Source organism: Polyodon spathula, chromosome 3 (assembly GCF_017654505.1).
Source record: "Polyodon spathula isolate WHYD16114869_AA chromosome 3, ASM1765450v1, whole genome shotgun sequence".
Classification (NCBI taxonomy): domain Eukaryota; kingdom Metazoa; phylum Chordata; class Actinopteri; order Acipenseriformes; family Polyodontidae; genus Polyodon; species Polyodon spathula.
In genome coordinates, this window is record NC_054536.1 from 90,412,761 (window position 1) to 90,435,476 (window position 22,716).

The 22,716-nt window shown below is 34.2% G+C and overlaps 1 protein-coding gene across 1 annotated transcript; it reads left to right on the forward strand.

The window, feature by feature from the left end:
• Positions 1–11,199, forward strand: LOC121313622 (sorting nexin-10-like). The gene is made up of 8 exons (XM_041246354.1): positions 1–80; positions 1,028–1,087; positions 3,200–3,243; positions 4,368–4,454; positions 5,049–5,149; positions 6,034–6,132; positions 9,230–9,445; positions 9,852–11,199. The coding sequence occupies exons 3-8, from the start codon at positions 3,214–3,216 to the stop codon at positions 9,979–9,981; spliced, it is 663 nt and encodes a 220-aa protein (XP_041102288.1). The 5' UTR covers positions 1–80; positions 1,028–1,087; positions 3,200–3,213; the 3' UTR covers positions 9,982–11,199.
• The last annotated feature ends 11,517 nt before the right edge of the window (positions 11,200–22,716 follow it).

Below are 22,716 nucleotides of genomic sequence, written 5' to 3' on the forward strand. Positions count from 1 at the left end.
AACAAGCTTAGACAAAGGACAAGGGGTGTGTTGTTAATGATCTACGGCTTGGCGATACAGTTTCATTCATAAACCCGAAGGTAAGATAAGACCTAATTCCTATAGTTATTATACAGTAAAGGCAACCGTGCTTAGTATACCTTATTGAAGTTTTGCTGTGAATGCAATCAGAATCTGCAGTGTTTGTTTTCGTGCTATCTATGCCATAGCTAGCGAGTGTAGACTGGAGACGACTATGCTAGATCGACTAAGTGTTTTAACAATATGAAAAACACAGGACACAATATATCGATACCGGAGTTGTGTGTTGGTTTGTGCAGGAGGATAATGAATGGCATTCTTTCCATTTGAACGAGGATATAGGATATCGTTTCCTCAGCCACTGAGTTGCTTCACTTATCTATCAATACAAGATCAACTACATTAAAAACAGTTCTGCATGTTTACACGTCATTTATGAATGCTTGTTATGGTCGGACTTTCTTGTTTACTGTAAATCAGGTTTTCACATAACTGACGCTTCATACGTACAGTACTCAACACGTATTTTTACTAACTGTTTTTTTTAAGATAAAGTAACCTACTGTCCTGTAACATACTGTATAGTCTCAAGCTAGAAACAGCAGTTGATCTTAATAACTGATTGTACTTAAGCGTTACTATGTATTATATTTAATGTTGAAATGCTGGAATAGGCTGTTTCTGGATGCATTTTAATTGCCATACACATGTAGTGTATTTAGATTGGGAATGATCACATTTACAGTTGAAATCATTAAGACCGAGGATTTGTGTATATAAGGAGTGTAATTGGTAACCAACTTTCTTGTCTATATTTAACACATAATTTACATGAACGACCGATAGTTACAGCCTATTGAAGTAGAATTCGTGACTTGACAGTTTGTGAAGTGTGTTTTTTTTATTCCTGCTGGTATTCATGTCCTAGTTCTTTGCAATAAGCTTTAGAAAGTAAATAAATGCATAATGTGTTTTGTACAATGATTAATTTTTTCTCCCTTTTCAGCTTGCATTCTGTTGACATCAATAGTCCAGCTTGCATCAGCTGAGAAGAAGAAGAATAAAGGTCTGAAATGATCTAATTAAAACCCATACAAAACTGTTTTTCTCACATTTTGTTGGTGGTGTAGCCAGTTTCAGCTTTCATTTTTGTCGAGTGTCATTTCTGTTGCTGTATGTTGTTTAAAGTGTATATGTTGATGTGTTTCACTTAAGGCACGTTCATTTTCTTTTTCATAACCATGGTTAAAGTATTTGGTATTTTTCTGTATGTTGGTAATGCCTAATGTTAATTTATAAACGGAAATGCAACTTATCTCATTACAACAATACATTCTATTTTCCAAGTGTGCAGTTCAGTCAAATGCTGAAGTCATTTATATAAATATATTTAAATAGGCTTATTCTTAAATGCTTTTCTAAAAATAGACTGAATCTAGTATGGTAATGACTAGACCCATTAAAGACAAGTTAAATAGCACATTGTAGTCCTGTGACTGTTGTTATTTCTTGCCTCTGGAATACAGTTCATTTCTCGTTTTCAAATTTAAGAACCTTTACATAATAGGAATACTGTTTTCATGTTTATTCATGAAAGCATGTTGTGTCACACTTGGTGTATTTTATTGTACATTTCCTCACCCATACAGACAGACCCCCCCCCCCCCCCCCCCCCCCCCCCCCCCCGCCCCTTTTCAAAACTGCCTTCCAGTTCTTACCTATCAGCTTATTGTCTGTGGTGATAGTTAAGTGTTTAATCAAAGACAGTTCTGTAAAGTGAAGTCACTACTGAGGAGTATTGTTGCTGTTACTGGAGCCACAGTCTTGTCCGTAATTATAGGTCAAGTGATTGAACAGTTTAAAGTGACAGAAAAAGACACATTATAATGAAAGCTGAACTCGGATTCTGTTCGACTGAGACATTAGGCCTGTGTCAAAAACAAACAAACAAAACATGCTGAATTCTGAGTTTTCCCATTAACATGAAACTGAAAGTAACCAATGGCTGCTTCTGTTTGACTCGCATGTTTTCAATACTGCATTCCATGCTGTGATTATTGGAAGTGCAGCATCAAAATACATTCACTAATTACAGATGTACTAAAGGTAACTTTTGTGTTATGTGACGTGCATTTGACATAAGTTTCAGGGCTGGTTTCACAACTCGCTGGTCTACCTTGCCTAAGGTAACATTAGGTAATCCAAGGTTAGTGTTAATCGATGTGTGTGAAGCCAGCAAAAGCTTGTATTTTCTTTTAAATGATTAAATTTTTTTGGTAATACTGTGAAGTATCGAGCTGCCTTGGTTCACTGAAAGCAGATATTGCTGATGTAATATCAGGCTTAGTTCAGGTTACAAACTTTAGAGTATTGCCTATTGAAGTGTGGCAGCAGCTACCTCACTTATAAAGAGATTAAATGTACCATGACGATGCAGGAGTATTCATTCAGGTCTGTAGTATACAGAATTGCTGTTTAATGAAAAAAAAGGAGGTGATTTGAATTGTTCTTCTGGGATTTAGTACATATATTCGGGAGTGATTTGTATTTGTCAAGAATCCTCTGTGCTGTGCTCCAATAACTGCAATCTTAACATTACTGTCAGGTAGTATTTCATAAAGACTGCACTTATCAACATCTGCATCACCTCTTAATCCTCCCAGTGGAATATAAGAATAACAGTATGCGTTAAGAAAAAAGGTTCCACAGTGGGGGGTGGGGGGGTGGTGGAAGAAGGGGTCTAAAGGACAGCTTGGTTGTTTTTACTAATGTAGTAGTGGTTGTAGTAGTCATAGCAGTAGTATTCTTGTTTAGATTCACTTTTCTTTGAGTTCGAACTCAGAAGTTTATAGCACCCATGCACCCAAGCTCAAAATCACCTCTAAATTCTGGAACTTCCATTAACCTTCCCTCTGCAAAACTGTGTAGATGTGTTATTGGTAGTTACATTATTCTAAATAACAAATTACTAGGATATAGTGACAAACACACGGTAATTCTAAACAAGATAATACATTAGAGTAACTGATATTCATAGCCGTACAACAAGTGCTCAGTAACACTAAGATAAAACAATGTGTACTTTTTGCTTGCAGTACGATTGTGCACAGTGAACCCTGTTTCTAGTCAGCAGGGTAAATCTTCATTTTTTTACAGTTTGGTTTGCTTTCTTTTACAGAGCTATTTTGAATAATGGATGAAATCAACAAAAGAACAAAAAAGGTGTGTCAAATGTTAGTTTTGAATGTTAACTGGTGTTTGGGCATTTATATGGAAATACTTTATTTTGAGGTGAACCTGGAGAAGTAAAATAGAATGTAAAATCAGATCTTTACAAAAATAGTTAATTAAAGACAAGAGAAAACCCCATCATTAATAAGTACACTTCCCTATTTTAAAAAGCACTGAAGAGCATTGAACATGACAGGCCTGTTAAACAACTGAACTCATCCATGGAATAAGGAAGTTATTCAGTAGATTTACTGAGGTGTGAATGTTACACAAAACAAGCTGGGACAAGTGCATCAGGGTAGTCATAATTAGATCAGGTTGTTTATTTAAAAGTATAAAACTGAACTACTGTAATAGGCATTGCTTGACTGTTACGAATTACTCAGTTTTTCTAAAATTGTTTTTTTTTTTTTTTTTTTTTTAGCTAAAAAACTACCACACAAAATATTTATCAAATGCATAAAGTACATGCTATCTTACCCTAAGCAGTGGGGAACTGCTGCTCAATAGGTATCTCTGTTGCAAAATTCAGATGCATGAATCACAGAAAAATGCAGAAATCCAGAGTATTTAGCAGCAGCGTTGCTTGTCTAAGCAACAGGTTAGGTGAGCTTGTGCATTCCTTAGTGATAATGAACATGCATGCCTGTTTACTCTTGGTATCTAATAATATCAGTGTTGAGAGTTCAGTATAGGGTAAATGTACTGGCCTGTGTTCTTGACCTTTGAACTTGGGTTGTAATACAAGTTGTCCACAGAAATCCAACACACTGACTGCTGGCCACAACATGTGACTTTCTCTGTTTTCTCTAAGTGTAGGGATTTATGGTAAACTCCCTGGGCTTCAGCCTTCACATTCCCTAGTGGGTTTTGCCAGTCACATGTTATATATTTCTACCAGTATTTACTGCACATAAGATGGGAACTTCTTGAATTGCAATAAAAAAAACCCAATGTGATGCAGTGTTATTCAATATGAGTCAGTATTTTTACTTCCCCATTTTACCCATAAATAGGCTGAGATCTTAACTGCACAGACCAGTGAACTGCCACCAAAGACAAAGCTTTTGTAGTTGCTTAAACAAACTGCTCTTATTTTTGTAATGCTTCTGCAGGAATTTGTAAGTGTTTGGGTTCGGGACCCCAGAATACAAAAAGAAGACTCCTGGCAGTCCTATGTTGATTATGAGATTTGTGTTCATGTAAGTATCAACATATCTTTTTATTGTAATATGCTGAGTGACAGGATGTGATTTCCAGTGGTTCTGGTAAAAGTACGTACAGAATTTTAAATGCAATAATTTGCTAACTTTTTTTAAAATGAACCTTGTTATGATTTCTGTTAATATAGTGGAGGCTGTATGTCATGAAGTTTCGTATTTAATATCAAGAGAACACTGCATCCGTTTGTGATGAAACTAGTGTATTTTTAACACAAGCTATTGACAGCAGTAAAATCAGAAGATAGGAGTCACCAGCCTGTCTCGCTTGAGTCATGCCTGCATGTCACACTTGCCACAGTGAGAAGCTTATCTAGAGATACATACTCTCTTGGATCTTTTGTTTTGTATAATCGTTAACAAGGAATTTATTCCCATTAAAAAATGTCACAGATATTTAATAATAAACTGCCTGAAAGAAGTGGTTCCATATTTCCACACTTGCCTTTGAGTCCCTTGGATTTTATCAATCACACCTTGTGCTGCTATTGTTAAAATTAGCGGCAGCCTCACCTCGTAGTTATCCTTGATACATGAGTAGCATACCATCTTTTAATTCATATATTTTTTTGGCAGACAAATAGCATGTGTTTCAGGAAGAAGACCTCTTGTGTTAGAAGAAGGTACAGAGAGTTTGCATGGCTAAGGCAAGCACTTCAAGATAATGCACTACTAATGTAAGTGTCAGACTTTTATTTAATTCCTAACATTTCTGCTTCAACTTCTGTATTGGGAGGGGCAAGCAAGCTTTTTCACCTGAAATAATTAGTTCTGAATGAATGGCCATTAGTTTAATTGTTGAGTTGTAATTTCTGTGATCAGTTGAGCAGTGTTTTCTCAGTATTTATTTATTCATTATTCAAACCTCCTGAACCTTAATGTTGTTGGAAACAGAGGCAACAAACATAGAAATAGTTCAGAAGTTACTAAATCAAATACTTTTGAGATCAAGTAGTTTTACAATTTGTAGACTGTGTGATTCTTCATAACAGAATAGTATGTGCTATTTGATAATATTGACGACATAGTGTTTGGATAAAATAACAACAGTAAAACAGGAATAAGCACTGTAGTTATTTGTCTGCCAGTATATAACTGGCACTTGGAATGTTAATAACATTTGTGGTGCATGATACAGTGCATGCTTGTGGACATCTTGCAAACTTGCCCTTATGAAGGTTTACTAAAGTGAAAGCAGAGTGAAGTCGAGAAGCATATCAAAAAGCATGGTAAACTATGGTAAATGCCTTGTAGAACCATGGAAAAACTGCAGAATGACCATGCAGATTTATAAGGGTTGTTATATTGTAATATTAAATATTTCTCAAATACATGCACCATTTGAATTGCATTACACTAGAAGTAGGTTAGTGTTGGGAACTGAAGTACAACTTGACAGCTTGACAAAGGTATTCAACTCAAAATGTGAGAAGTTAAATGCTGCACTGTATTGCTTCATTATACTGACTGTGTGTTCAGTCCATTGGTCCAGAATGAATTCTGTTAATAACACTACATACAATAAGCTGTTTATGTGCTGCTGTTTTGCTTCTACTTTTAGAGATGTACCTGCACTCCCTTCAAAAAACCCATTCTTCAGTATGAACAACACACAGCATGTAGAACAGAGGATGAAAGGGCTGCAAGAGTTCCTGGAAAAGTAAGTATTTTATTGCATAGCATCTGATACTTTGGAATATATTGACATTTTTTGTTATTGGCGACTTGTCAGTGTGGCCTGTCGTAGCATTGCCACCTTGTGGCTGGTTGTGAGCATTGCAGGACATTTCTGCACAGCTTCTGTGTATGTATCAGTAAGTTCTGTCAATTATTTATATGGAAGTTTCCATTTTGTGGATGGCATTTTACATTTCTAAAATATAATTGCCAAGTCACACTGGAATTTAAAATATAAAGCTGTAGTACAGTGAAATTGGTCTGTGTGACAAACGTTTGCAAACTGTATGTGTAGTGAACTAGTTATCAAATTGCTGAAAACTGATGTGGCCATTGTTTAGCAGAAGTTATTCATAGTATTTGAATGTGGGGACATGTGGAGGAGCCTCTCTGTCTGTCTGTCATGCTGGCATTTTGACTTGTATATACAGTAGATGTAGGTAAAGGCATTGTGCAGTACTTTGTATGTACAGCGTGGCAGGACATGTATGTTACAAAAAGTAATATTACAAATAATATTTGTAATATTGTTCGAGTTAAAACTGCTTAAGCACAAAGCAAAACAACGTGCATTCTGCGTGCATATAAAAAAAAAAAAATGATTGAAGTAAAAAAAAAAAAAAATTGTGCCAGCTGCATCTCCTTTACCATATCTAAATAAATGATACTGTGTGACCTCTAATTGTTGCTGGGCTTTCACAGAATGGTGTGCTCAGCACTAGTTTAATATCACATGTTGGAAGGAAATGGCCAAAGGCATTAGTATTTCATTGAATTATATTTCCTTCATTCTTTCCTACCAAGATGAGGGAGTTGTGAAGCTTGTTAAAGTGCATCAAGGGGCCAGCAGCCATTAGAAAAAAATTGTTTTGGACATAAAATCAAGTTGGAATAAATGAATGTCCAGTATAATTTAAAGATTGTTTTATGTATAATGGACTGCCTCAAACCATTTAAAATATCTTTGCAGATTAAATATTATTTCATAAAGAAAATAAATCTAATTTTAGAGAAGCAATAACCTGATCAATGTGCAAACAGTTGAGCATAACTGCTTGCCATTTACATGGGTGGTAGCAAATTGTAGTAGAGCGAATGCAGTGCAATTTAGTTGGGTAATTTTGTTTCCAATTATTATTCTCAGCAGTAGTGGGGCTCTAGTTCAGTATATAAACTGAATTTGAAATACAGCAATGTATAGCCTAATGAAAATTATTTTCAAAAAATGTCAACATTTTATGCTGCTGATTGAGCAATTCAATTATAAGTAGTATGGTACTCTGCATTTCTTTCTAGGCTTTTATTTTTTTAAAGCACTGTGAGCAGCTACATATATTTCTCAGATATTTGTTGATGTTTTCATCAAAACAGATTGCACTGAATACAAATTGCTTATTCATATATTGATCATTGAGTCCGCTTGGTCTGAATGTACACTATTGCATTTCACTATTATGCCTTTTAACAGTCAGCTCTATTTATTTTCTACTTCCCAATAATGTGTAGGGGTTTAAAGTTACCTTTCTGGACATTGACACAAAAACTGTGTGCTACTGTGTGAAGTAATAGAAGTGCAATTGATTTTACGTGTTAACTGCAACAATGCAGAAACAAAATCCATGCCCATTCTGAATGCATGCATCACATAGGGGCATATTAAAGAGCAAGTAGCAGTCTTGCATAAAATATAGCGTTACACATCCCCACATGCCTCTATAACTGTTTAAATAACGTACTTGTACTTTTTCTTTTCATTGTTAACATTCTGACAACTTTTTACAGTCTGTTTCAAAGCTCTTTTCAAAATGTCTGCTCTAGTGCACTGTCAGGATTATTGCTCACATTGTCAAATAGGTAACACAGCAATAACGACCCATGATGTGGTACAGAACAAAAAAGCCAGAGCACTTGTTATTTTTAAAAAATTCATTTTCCTTTTCCTGCAGTTATTTAGAGGACAGATCTCAAACCCAGATTAGAACAGACATTTTTAAAATAACTTTAAAATAGACTTATATGTGTAAAATGTTGTCAGGATGTTAACAATGAAAAGAAAAACTAAAGGTATGTTATTTAAACAGTTGTAGCAACGTGTTGGGATGTGGAACACATTATTTTTCAGAACCGTGCTACTTAATCTTTAACTCCAGACTGTAATTTTGCAGTTTTTTTTTTTTTTTTTTTTTAAGTAGAGAATACAGAATAATTAGGCCTATTCTTTATTATAGATGTTTGTCTCTGTGACAGTTTGAAATCAGGATTTAATGGAACTGAATTCAATACCTTTTGACAAAACAGTACTTTATGAACTTTCCATTCGTTACATTTTCTACAAGTGTATATAAAAAAAAAAATCTAAAGGCCATTTAAAAATGTGTCTTTAAAAAGCATCATTTTAAGTTATATCAATTCTCATTTATTGTATTGGATAATTAATTGTATTAGATCACCGATAAAATAGAAAAATATTTATATTCTTAGTGCTAACACTCATTTCCATAGGGACGTGTACAGAAACAAAATTATCCTTTAAAATTGTGTGTGTATGTGTGTTTTATCCCCTTACCCCTCTTATCTGTTATATTAGATACATAGGTCTATCCCACAGTATTCCCCCATGGGAGAGTTGGGCTAGCTCCCCTAAAACAAGTAGCTTGTGTTTTGTTCTACCGTGGGGAGGGGTGCCCGACCACTTTGTGGCAATGGCTGCAAGGCCACAGCTGTAGTGGCACAGCGATGGTGCATACCAGTACTTGGTTGTTGTTGGCAAAAAAACAAACCTGGAATGATTATCTGGAAATATAAACTGGTATTTTGAGTTTAGAGTGATGATACTATATATACTGGATTGTAGAGAGATCCTACCAGGGCATCTGGTAAAGATTAAGTAGCTTGTGGTTGTTTTCACTAATAGGCATTTTAAATAAAACATGTTCCTATGTGCTTTTAGGTAAAATGATTAACTTCCTAAGATTAGTATTAATAAAATATACAGTATTTAGAGATTTTATCTTCTGATAAACAAAAATGGCTATATATTATAATGTGTTTTTTTGTTTTTGTTTTTGTTTTGTTTGAAGAATTTTACAGAATACATCCCTGCTATCAGATAGCAGACTGCACCTCTTTCTGCAGTCCAAGCTCAGCCCCACAAAGATTGAGGCTTGTGTTTCCGGGCAGACCAAGTACACTGTTGCAGAAGCAATACAGAGATACTCTAGTGCAAACAGTCGATTCCCTGCAGAAGAAAAACACGAAGAGAAAAGCCCAACCTACTCGGATTCTGACTCAGAGAGGTATTTTGTGTTTCAGCTTATCTAGTCAGTATACTTTCTGTTTATCTGATATGAAGATAATGAAAAAATGAATTGACTGAGGTTTTTTTATTGAGCCATGACAGCTCATCATAGAAGCCTTTGCCTACACCTCTGCACTGAATTAATGAATGTGGAGGAAATTCAATTGTCTGCATTATGATTATGTGAATTTCATTTAGTCAGACTTGAATTATTTCCTTTTAAATTATCTAGCTAGCTTAAAAAAAAAAAAAAAACGGACTGCACTCCGAACGGCTAATTAAAAGTCCACATTTCCTGTCCCTCTTTGTGACTGGAGATAATTAAGGTTCTCCTCTGTTACTCAGGCTTTCAGTATGTTGTGGAAACCAATTTCCTCTTGACTATTTTATTTTCCTCCCTGCAGTTCATCCTCAGTGCTGGGACATGGCAGTGATGACAATGCCTCACAAGACTGCAAAACAGGAGCAAGGGAGGGGGAACTCTTTAGATTGTTGTCGGCATCTCCGTCTGAAAAACACCAAGTACAGCCTTGAAATGATGAGATTCAAGATTCCATTCAGGAACTGTTTGGGGGGAAGGCATTGAAGCAGTGAATGTGCTGATGGTCACTGGGGTCATTCGTGTGCAAATTCTGCATCACCAGGAAAGAACAGACACAGCTCAACCCTGTTTTTAATTCATTTAGGTCTGTGTCATCATATGTGGTGTTTGTTCATTTTATAATTGTGTTGTCTCTCAAATCTACATAATAAGACAGTCAGTAAAAAAAGAAAAGATGACCAAATATTATTGAAACACCATTGAAGTATATCACAAATTGCATATAAATATAGATGTTGTTTGAAGTGTTAAAGCATTCCTGTGCATGTTTGTTGGTAAGTATGTATAATACCAGAGTGGGTCCTGTTTTAATGGTTTTATCAGCATCTGTATTAAGAAGGCTGTGCTCTCTTAATATTTCCACACAGATCAGAGACAGCAGTGAGAAATGCTTCCAGTGCTTCACTGTGAATAGTAATTGCACGCCAACGTTCTTGTAATTATTTGCAAAAATCTCAAGTGACCTTATATTTTTGTTTCTGGTTTTTGGGGGATTAAGAATAATAAGTAGTAATAAAATAAATGTGCCTCGTGCTTGTTTTCTAATTTCCGTGGGTGACTCGAATTTGCCTCAGGAAACTTCAGTCCATTTAGTTTTTGGCCCAAGTGTGGCAAACATAAAACACAATTTCCTTCCAGGCCTGTTTGCATGGGCTTATTCTGGATATAATTAATGAGTTTCATTTGATCTTGGTCCTTTAGTGCTCGGAAATTTCTATGTACATTTAGGCACACTCAGCTAGAATATATATATATAGCCTATATTGTGAATTTCAGTGTGTAATGGAAAATATTGTTTATGTTTAGAATAGAATATGGTGACAAGTTATGTTTTGTATGGTAAATAAAGTATATGTCTTTAAAAACAGGCCAGTTTTTCTATTTAACAAGTGGTGATTTACTTGATACCTTCTAAAAGTTTTGGATTTTGCATATTATGAACAGAGGTACAAGGCGTGTCAACATTGAAAGCTCCAAAAGAATGTGAAAATGACAAGTGAAAAACACATGGTTGGTCAAATAAACAGTTATATATACACACAATGTTACACAAAAGTCTTCTTTAAAACCAGTAAAGATGTCTTACGGGAAATTGTTGGGTTCAGTTGTTGTTTAATCCTGCTGTGTTTTTTTTTTTTTTTTTTTTTGTCAAACTTAATATTGTTAATAAAAAAATGTGTAAAGAAATTATTCATTTGTTTTTCCTTTAAATTTATAAACAAACACCCCCAGGTTAAACTGAAAAGTAATTAACAGAAAAACTGAATTGATTTTTCTGCACAGAATAGAATTTGATACCGTACAGCTATGGTAAAGGTTTTGCATCACCTAGAATTGTAGGACTGAGACATCATTATATATATATATAATATATATTATCGATATATATATATATATATATATATATATATATATATATATATATATATGAACATAATTTAGATGTTTTATTTAACATCATGTAATCAAAAAAACTACAAAATGATATCGCAAAAGTCTACCGGAAGCCATAATAGCAGCACAGTATTTCATCTTAGATTTTGAAATGGCACATTTCAAAAATATAAATACATTATTTTGAAAGTTATATATTGTTTATAGGATTTCATAGCATGATTTAATCTGCCACCACATGTGATGGTTCAAATAACATAACAATGTATCATATGAGTGCCCACTTAAGAAAGCACTATTTGAAGAACGGTCACTCAAATTTCTTGAGTTTAAAAACATGATTTCAGTAATTCAATTTAATAGGTATCTGAACAAACCTCAAGCACGGCACATTGTTTTAATTGATGAAAATAGATCAAGTTATTGCATTTGAGAGCAATATATATTTTTAATATCAAAGTAATAACTCAAGCTTGTATTAGTTATAATCTTGATGCCTGCTTAAAATTAATATTCCACTATCTTAGCATTTCCCTAGTTTTGTCTTTAACATGCCTTTTGTTACATTTATTAGTATATATCTTTTCTAGCACAATATCAGACAGTATATTTAAATATTGTCACAAAAATAACCAGTTATTGTACAATAATTAAGTAGCACATTTGGGGGGAAAAATGCATCTTTACACTTAAACAAGTCTAGAAATAGAGCGGAAGATGAGTGTATTTAAAACAACACGCTAGCTATTATTGGGAGCAAAACACATTGGCGCACATTTAAAATGTTTAGTTAATAGTATAACCAACTAATCGTTTTAAATGTAGCTATTTGAAAATACAGATACAAATGATACATTTTATCTTTCAAAATAGTAAAAGTTATGCAACATTAAGAGCACGTGTTCTACATGATTATCTTTATATAAAAACACTGTTAAGGCTAAGGAGTTTTACTCCTCTCCTGTGGACAATTGTATAACCGGCCTTTATCCTAAAAAGAAAACATATAATTATAATAATACACGTATTCAAGAGTCACTAACTTGTTCTGGAAGTCAAAGGAAACTCTTTTGCTCCTCATTCACAGAGAAGGTACTCCTCCTTCACTTTTTCACTTCCAGTCCTGATCCTTGAAATCTCCCGTGCAAAGTTTGCGCTGAGAGAGAGAGAGAGAGGAGAGAGGGAGAGGAGAGAGCGAGAGAGAGAGAGAGAGAGAGAGAGAGAGAGAGAGAGAGAGAGAGAGAGAGAGAGAGAGAGAGAGAGAGAGAGAGAGAGAGAGAGAGAGAGAGAGAGAGAGAGAGAGAGAGAGAGAGAGAGAGAGAGAGAGAGAGGGGAGAGAGAGAGAGAGAGAGAGAGAGAGAGAGAGAGAGAGAGAGAAGGTTTTATTGTTATTAGCGGCTGTCTGGTCCTTTGCACTCCCATGTGCTGCAGGATGCTCCCGATTGTCAGGTAGGAACGAGGCGGCCTCACTCCTGTTACCCATAGCAACACTCCAAGTAACTCTGAGGAACGTCGTTCAATGTAACCAATAGCAACCAGAGACAGCCAGAGTGGGTCATTATTAGTCCTCCCCCACTACATTGTAGTCCCGGTCTGTCACGCAATTAACTGGAGGAAGGGTTAAACGGAGGAAACAAACAGTATGGATTTCACTATGAAAATCCACAACAACTATAACACTCATTTATGTTACATCTAGACAGTATTGGAATACATATACTTTTTGGTATTATTATTATATATCTATATATAACTCGTTGTTTTAATAATTCGCATCAATATTTCTGCTATCGCCGTCTTCAGATAGTATGATAGAAATAGCTAGGTAAGGTAGACTTGTGTCGTTTCAGTTTGAAAGTTGCACTATGACTTCCAGATGAATATTCTATTTATAAGAACCTAGTGCCATATCAATACTGAGGCAGAGTCCCACCTCTAAAGGATGTATGCATGGTCTTCCTGGTTCAGTTCATGGAGCTGTTTGTTGTTTTCAAATTTTCTGTACTTTCCTGATATCTGTTTGTCATTAATCTTGTATTATGTTCTTAAATAGTTTAGCAAAAAGTGCTAAATACATTTGACAGCAATCCAACGAGTCTGGCTAGTTGTAGTGGAGTTATACACATGACTCTAAAAAATGTAGTCGGTGTTAATTTCACAGATTTATCAAACATTGGTATCACAAGTTTTATTAAAAAAAAAAAAAAAGTTGTTTGTTTTTTGTTTTGTTTTGTAGCTGTAAAAACTTCTTGTTACTGTGGTTATAATTTACTACTTGAAAATACTTGGAAATCAAGGTGTTAGACTGATCTCTGTATCAAAAGATTTCGTTTAATGAATAGCAGCCCTGTGTTAGGACACGTCATTAAAGTCAGAAGTGCTTGGTGGTCATTACCTTTGACCTTTGTTGCAGGCTGACATTAAATCAGGAATGTACAGCTGTGGCCAAAAGTTTTTCCTCACCCTATAGAATTAATACATTCCATAAAGTCCAATGAGACCTGTTGAATAATGTTATGCTAACATATTGAGTTAAATACAGCTTTGTAGTTTGCTATATACAGTACTTAACAAAAAAAAACTGACAAAAATTGAAAAATGTGCCATTTCAAAATCTAACATGAAATACTGTACTGCTATTATGGCTTCCGGTAGACTTTGTAGTTCTTTTTTTTTTTAAATGATGTCTGAATCTTAAAACTCATATATCTATCTATATATATATATTCAAAATTCAGCTTCATTGCAGCTATTTATGGAACATATATATTTTCAATAAAAAATGCACATTTACTATAAGAAAACATAATATTCAATAATAACATAACCAATGAATATATGGTTTCCCTTGCATATTCTTAGATAATACTACTTCAGTCAATAGTTTTACATTTAAATGCAAGAGACCCATTACATAATTCAGCTTTCTTTTAAAGTAATTGTGTAAAGCACACATTTAATACATTAAGAGAAGTGCTTTGAACAAAACAATAACAAGGTCTAAAGTCACGAAGAAATGCAAGATATAATCTCAGCTGAGAAACACAAAACAATTGAGAAGGATTTATATAATTAATCGACCAGTCTTAAGTAGTTATTGTGATGTAAGGAATTTGGAACTCATTAATTTGGGCCCTGACAGATCTCATATTAGGGTTGGCAAATATGGATTGGCCCCTTTATTCATTGTAACAGCTAGAATTTACATGACAGAAAGAGTTAGTGAAAAAGACCTATTGCTAAAGTCAAACTGCCTATTTTGTAATCAACAGCACTGCTCTGTAATACAGGGTAGTGAAAAAAGGGAAATAAATACCAGCACAGTGTAATTGGGAGGTGATTTTTCGAGCTGCTGCTGAGCAAACATACTGAGCAGCTGCTAATGCATGAATATGAATAGTCTTTCTTCCCACATATGTTTTGAATTGCATGCATTTTAATGAATCACTTGTTATATTAAATCTTTAGTACACAAACTTTACTTGCTCTACACACTTCATCTCTACTGTTCAGTTAAACAGATAGCGTTTGATATACTCCCATGACGAGTCAATTTTTGCAGGAAGATATTTATGAAGACAGGTGAGGAATGACACATACAGATGGCACTGGGATAACCTTGTTCAGTTTGATATAAGAAAGCAAGTGGATGTAGATATGCTTGAACTTGAGCTTTTAATGTTCATGGCCAAGTGGGCAAGTCTGAGCGTGAGTTTAACAGTCCCATTTCATTGGGCTGTAATGTCGCACCACTGAAACACAAGGACCTGCTGGTGAAGTGGCGAGCAGTTTGTGATAGCTACTGGTAATAGGAATATGACAGGATTAGGAGGCCAAGGGGGGAAAAAAGTGGAATGTAACTGTAGCCAAAAAAAAGGGGTGTTAAGCTATGGTTAGATTTATTTGGAAACAATACACTTCATTTCTAGACTTCTGAAAGAAATAGCACTTGTTCAAGTGCACAGAAGAGGCTTCCTCTCCAGTCTGATGAGGTACCAGGTTTATTATATTATTATTATATTTTTTTTAATTGTAATATGGTATGAGTTATACTTTAGTTTTTAAGCTAATTAAATATTAATCAATATTGTGCCAGCACTAACATTTTATTATACTCAACTTATTTCAGTATGAACTACCATTATGAAACTTAACCACAATAGATTTGCATGGTAAATTTCCTATTTAGCATGCTTTTCCACACTTTACCATGATTAACTATAATTCTATGTGATTTACCATGTTAATTTAAATATTTTTTTTTACTATTCTTTACTACTTCTAGCAAAGGTATAATCCCTATAATGGTTGAATTACTATTGAACTCATATCAATAAACAACAGAAAACATTCATTTATCATATGAGTCAGCACAGCTGGGTGTAAACATTTAAAAAATGGAGATAATTTGAGTGCCAATGAATAAATACTTTAAAATGTATACATATCGGTACACAATACATTTATAAATACAAAGTAAGCCTTAAAAAATAACTGATCAATTATAGCCAATTCACCATAAACAAGGAAGCTGAAAATACTGAAAGCTTTGTACCCTCTGTGTCCACTGTATCATTCAGTCATGTATGATAATATAACACTTAAACCTTAAACGAGTTTTGTTTCAAGATATTCTAAAAAAAAAAAAAGGATGATGTTATAAAAAATGGTATAAAACTACTGTGCTATGAAAAAAATGATACAAAAAGGTCTAAGTCAAACAATGCACAATACGGGATTAAAATACCCTTGAAATGTATTATGTAACAGACACTACTACCACTAATGATGCACTTGACTTGCCATTTAAATCTCCACAGTATTCTCTGAATTCATACCTGTACTTTCCAGACCCTGGGTACTCACCTACAACAGGACCTGGCCATGCTATAATAGCCTTGGATTAGAACATATGTGCCTGTTTGTTTTATGTATTTCTTACTTATTACTTACCCTACAATAATATATTCTGTGTTTCTCTGTTGTGTTTCTGTATAGATTGATTACCATGATCTATTCCATACAAAAGTTTTCCAGGCAGAAACAGTATAAAAGTAGTCTTAAAAAAAGATAAATTATCCATGGTATTATGATTTCTGCATAATAAACAAAGTGTCAAAAGACACATTTTCTTAAATTAATATCATTACTGTGGTTTACTTATGCCTTTTTTTTTAGATGTACACACAAGTGAAAACCCATGTTTAACTTAAATAAACTCTTTATAATGTTTTAGAAAAGGGGGCAATGACAAAGAAAAAAAACTACACCCTTGTGTTTTTCATTTATTACAGTCCTCATAAGAGAAAATACTAGAATCACAACAAAACAAAACTTTGATCACTATACTAACATATATATTTACATGTACCTTGCACTTTGGGCCCGTGTTTGAAAAATGTGAAGCACACCTATACCTGTATCCCGATTCTGACTCTCTTACCAAAATCTGAAGCAGCACTTTCATGATTCTGTTTTTATAATTTTAATCCCTACTGTCCCACACATCACTTGCCATTTTAGAAACTTTCATGCAAATTCTGGTGCAAGGTGCAAGGTAAAACACGTTATAGTGATTATTTCTAAATTTATCAACTATGTAATTTATGGAGAACACTGATGTGGCTCTTTGCCTTCAAATTCATATGTAGCAATGTTCGTTTTTAATGTTTCAGATAGTTTCTCCAACGCACTAAAGAAAATATTTTTTACTTCACATAATTAAAATGACTCCATACCACTGTTTTCATGTTGCACATCTTAGGTCTTCTCTCGTTGATCAAAGGATGAGCACTGACACAAAGCGAAATGGGCAGAGATTTGTGACTCATGGGCAAAATGAAATCTGATCAGAATGAAGGCTTGGCCAATCAACATGCAGTGATTATACTGGTGTTAATAGTGGCCTGTAGCAGCTAACAGAATGCAAGCAGCTGGAACTGTGCTGAATGAAAGCGCATTTGAGAAACGTTGCGCTAGTGGACTATGTAAAGGGATGGAATGCATCCGCGTTGGATGAAAAGCAGATTAAATAAGTCCCAGTACCCAGTACTGGCATCAAAATAAGTGCCAGGTGAGTACCGGCAAAATTTCGCCATACACACACACACACACACACACACACACGTATGTGATATATGGTGAAATTCAGCAGGTACTCGTCGGCGTGTTACTTCTTAAGTTAAGTTGTGTCTTTTAATTTATATTGGCCATAGGTATAAGTACATACGTATAAGTACAGCACAAATGAAGGTGCAAATAATCTCTAAAAAAATTTGTAGACGTTGAATAAAATATTACTTATTTGTCTGCTGTTAATTATTTCATAGAAGACACAGAAAGTACAGAAACTGTAAAAATAAATACATCGCAAAAATAAATAAACAAATAAATAAAATAATGTTCCACTTCCAGACTTCCAGTAATCATTTATTACAGGCCTGGTATTAGCATAGTGAAAGTATGGTAACACATACAGAAGTAATTTAAAGCAGTGTATATGAATAGTTACACACAGCACTTGCATGTACAGTTAACTGCAAATGGGTAAATTAACAATGGTAAGACCAAGTGTTCATAAACTTTCTTTAACAAACAGCAGAGAACATACTAATTCTGCATCTGTTAAAATAAAGTTTACCAGTAGAGGGCAGGTGTTGCATTTTAACTGGTGAAGTGAATGGTTGTTTTCTCATCGTTTCCCAGAAAAAAAAAAAGTATCTTTTCAGTATCTGTTCGGAAATATAGATAAATAACTATAAAGCCACCTAAGGTCCCTTTAAACAACCTTTGCGTTGTTCCAAATATATATATTGATATATATTATATATATATATATATTATCTCATATATATATATATAATCTATATATATTACGATATATATATATATATCAGCTCTGTGAGAATTGATTTTAGTAAATCATCGAGACACAGTAAACATAACTCCAATAAACTGACACATAGTGCTTTATTTATTTGAATAGAGGTTTCGAGGTGACTGTGTATTTAAGTAAAAATGCAATAATTTTGTATCAGCTTGCACATTATTCACTTGCTATTTTTTCCAACAACTAAACCAGTGATTAATCAGCAAAAGCCCGATGCACTAAGAGTATAAACAGGAAAAGCTTGCATTTAAGATGATTAGCCGGTAGCAGCAACTTAATTTACAATGTGTCTGTGCATCAATAAGCAGCACAAACTATTATTACTCTGGAATTAATATTATAGTAAAGCCATCACGTAGTTTCGAAAAACTGACAAAAACCGAAAAATGTGACATTTCAAAATGCAATATGAAATATTGCATTACTATTATGGCTTCCAGTAGACTTTTGCAATACGTAGTGTCTATGATTACATGATGTTAAATAAAATATCTAAATTATGTTTACATCTTTGTCACAGAAACCTGAGATTGAATTGTTTTCCCGTAACTCACTGAAGAGGCCCTTCTATTATTTTTTATAATACATGGATACCCCTGTGATGCTGATATTAAAGAAGACGAGGTTCAGCGGTACAGTTCTGTTTTTTTTTTTTAAACGCAGTTTTTCAGTGCTGAAACGTTGTGTCGTTATCCGTTAGTGCTTCTGCTTTATTTGGATGATTGCCTTTACCTTGTTTTAATTTCCCGTTCACCTCCAGTTTCTCTTGAGATACGAATGTACACGCATTACCTCCTTTCTTTTAACGTATTCTAATCTTCTTGATCATTACTGTGGGTGTTGTCGAGTGACTGAAAACGAGACATTTTCTGTTTTAATTGAAAGTGATGGTCTCGAGGAGTGGAATGGGGCAAAGTTCAAGTATATTTTCCTAGATGAATGATCACTTTTTTGAAGTCATTACTGTTGTATTATGACTTTTTTTTCCCAATGGCTCAGGATGCAAATGTAGCCTTCATCCATGCAATATCTATCTATCTATCTATCTATCTATCTATCTATCTATCTATCTATCTATCTATCTATCTATCTATCTATTTTGTCAGTGAAAACAAATGAATGTCCTGTTACCTATAAAATATTGACATATAAAATCAATCATTATTTATAAATACAGGCACAGGTAACACTAATATAACACTATAACATTATTATAGAGCTTTAGGGCAAGATATGATTTCATAATAATTTTAATCATAATCTATAACTGTGAGAAAAATAATGAATACCATGTTTATAGATTGTATATAACTCTATAATCGATCCCTAAACTAAACTGTTACTCATGCTTCTTCTCCAAGTTTTAAAATGAAAAGTTATCCTTATTTTCTGGAGTAGACATTAGTAATGCATTCTTTGTGTATGCTTTCATTATTTAGTTTTCCTTCAACTGTTTCTCAAATGTCACTGCTGTATTTAAAAGCAGAGTCAACTGTATGCCCTGTCTAACTGATAGGTTAACAGCAGCTGTTTAAAAAATGGTTTAATTTTCCATAGGGCAACTAGCAATTCACCTTTTAAATAACCCCAACAATGGCCAAGTCAACATGAATATCCTTACAATTCTTCATCTTTCTGGAGCACCTCTGCACTCCTCACTAGCTGCTATGCAAAGCCTCTCTTTTTCACTCAGTAAGTGTGGTACTAGGATGCTTTTTGTTTGTTTGTTTATTGTTTTTTTGCAATTCCTTTCAGTGTTATTCCTGGTAAATTGGGTAAAAGAACATATTCTTCTACTTTTACCTACTATGTATGATTTGATATTTATGATTTATGAAATACTGATAATGTAAGAATTTCCCACACGTGGATATAAATTGAAAGCTTTTATTTATTTGCTATTGAAGAAATACCATGTTGTATTAAACACTACACGGTTCCCTTTTTAGGAACAAAAATTGTACATGTTCAGAATTGAATGTAGTATTCAACATGTGTGCTTCATCCACATGCCTTTGGAGGTTTTGTATTTGTATGTTTTTATTTTTTAATTTTTTATTGAGCTACATTTTATTCTCTTTGTGACACAAACATTTATCGGCAAGATATTTATCTCATGTCATGATAGGGCCTAGTATGTTCCTAGAATTATCATGATTTAAGAAGCAAGGAGCAAATTTACTGCACATTTAATCGACACTACTGTTTGTAAAAATGAAAAACAATGTTAAAAGACCCAGCAAGAACCAATTATTGCTTATAGAGAAGCCTTTATATTGATGTAAACTTGCATCGGAGCAGATTCTCATTAAATCTGTTGTCATGCTATACACCATCTACCCTTATAAAGCATGTCTGTTTACCGTTGTCTCCTTGTGAACACTTCCTGTCTCAAACAAAGGCGAAGCAGCAGCTGTGGAATGTAATGTTGTGCCTTGCCTCTGCTGTGACCATTACAGTGCACAATTGTGCTGGAGATAGTTCTGTCAAAAGGGACCCATTCACAGCCTATGGTGCCCAATCAGCTTCATTTGTTTTACCCAGTGGCATAACTGAATTGCCCGTCTCATACAATGTGGATCCTGTGCTAGTAACTAAACACCACTCATTTTTGATTAAGGTTTTTTTTTTTTCAAAACTGTTTTGTGTAAAACCTGAAGAACCTGCTGGGTGTCATGAGGATTGTTGATCTATAGAAGCACAGCACTGTTTACCTAGTTTAAATACAAATCAATGGTGTTATTGTTTCCCTGATATACAATGTTATTCAAGATATATATATATATATATATATATATATATATATATATATATATATATATATATATATATATATATATATATATATATATATATATATATATATCCAATTTATATATATAATATATATCATAGTAACCCTGCCACAGTATGAGAGCCCTTAGTGTTACAATCTAAAAATGGCACTGTCTTCTTTCTCTTGTAATGATCACACATCCTTTGACTTTGCCTCTCCTTTGTAAGTGGATCTCTCTCTAGCTTTAATTTCCCTTTTCACCCCTTTTAAGACTGCCTACTCTGCAGTTTTGTGAGGCAGCATCTGTCTCTTGGTTGCCCCTACCTAGTGTGACTGCTCACGCCATCCCTCCATTACAATACAAAGGAAAAACTGTTAGGAGCATTGTCATCTGCCTGACATGACATACTTTACGATGTATAAGGGAAATTTTAATAAGACCTCAGAGGGGTCTACTGCCACTGTAGAGGAAAGCTTTTCCAGTAGGGAAGTGTGTTGAGAAAATCCCTGGGGGTTGCTGTGGAATACACTCCCACAGAGATAAGCCAGTGTCATCCCAGTTGTATTGTCTTCATGTCAGCGCAGCCATGGCATGATGGTGACAAGCTACTCCTTCCTGTTATACCGGGCACTGGTTACTGTCACTTTCTTTATTGAATGTCTTCATTTACAGCTTAGTTGTTGAGACATGTTTTTGGCAGTTTATTTTTTTTAATAGAGTTGAGTGACTGACTAAATTATTAGAAACAATGACTCTACTGTTGTTTTTGTTTTTTTAAAGTGCAGTTTCAGATTGTCGTACACTATATATATATATATATATATATAATATAGTATATATATATATATATATATATATATATATATATATATAGTGTGTGTTTGTGCATGTATGTGTATAGATATACACATATTGGATCACATATACATATTGGATCATATAAACAGATTTATTGGTATACAACAGTAATCAAACATATATCAAATATTTCTAAACACCACATCACTGTGCATTTCAAAGCAATTAAAAATTATTCAAATAAAATGTTTTCAGCTCAATCAAAACACATTCTACACTGGCTAATGAAAAATTGGGAAATGATCTCTACAGCTTTGATAATTATAACAAATAAACAGTTTGTTAACACAGTGTTAATATTTGAATTCTGAACGGCCTGGGATTGAATGCAAGTCCCCTTCATTAGTTAGTGTGTCCTACCGTCTGCCTTTTGCCTGTACTTCACTGTCCCTTATCATGGTGATCACTACTAATCCACTCATAAACTATTCACAGTACACATGTAGGTCAGAGAGGCACCTGTCATGTTAATCACTCCAGTGGTTTCTGTCGAAGAATCAGGGTGATGTGGGTGGAAAGCGCTTGTCAGCTTTATAGTCCTTCTACAGCTGATTTTGCCTTATCCACATTCCCATTAACGTTGCTTACTCAAGACATATTTATGAACCTTATTATTGTCTGGTACATGTGGATGTGTAGTTTTGAGTCCCACAGTAAGCGCTGTTTCAAATTAGCCACAAGTCCCAAAGTCCAATGAAATAAATAAGCTGAAATATAGTACACATGTGTTACCTATAAATAACGTTAAT

What these genes read in the sequence shown, in the direction of transcription:
- LOC121313622 (XM_041246354.1), top strand. Translation starts at nt 3,214, where the DNA reads ATGGATGAAATCAACAAAAGAACAAAAAAG. An exon ending in TCAACAAAAGAACAAAAAAG is followed by an intron (nt 3,244 to 4,367) that starts GTGTGTCAAATG and finishes ATGCTTCTGCAG; the next exon opens with GAATTTGTAAGTGTTTGGGT. An exon ending in CTGCAAGAGTTCCTGGAAAA is followed by an intron (nt 6,133 to 9,229) that starts GTAAGTATTTTA and finishes TTTTGTTTGAAG; the next exon opens with AATTTTACAGAATACATCCC.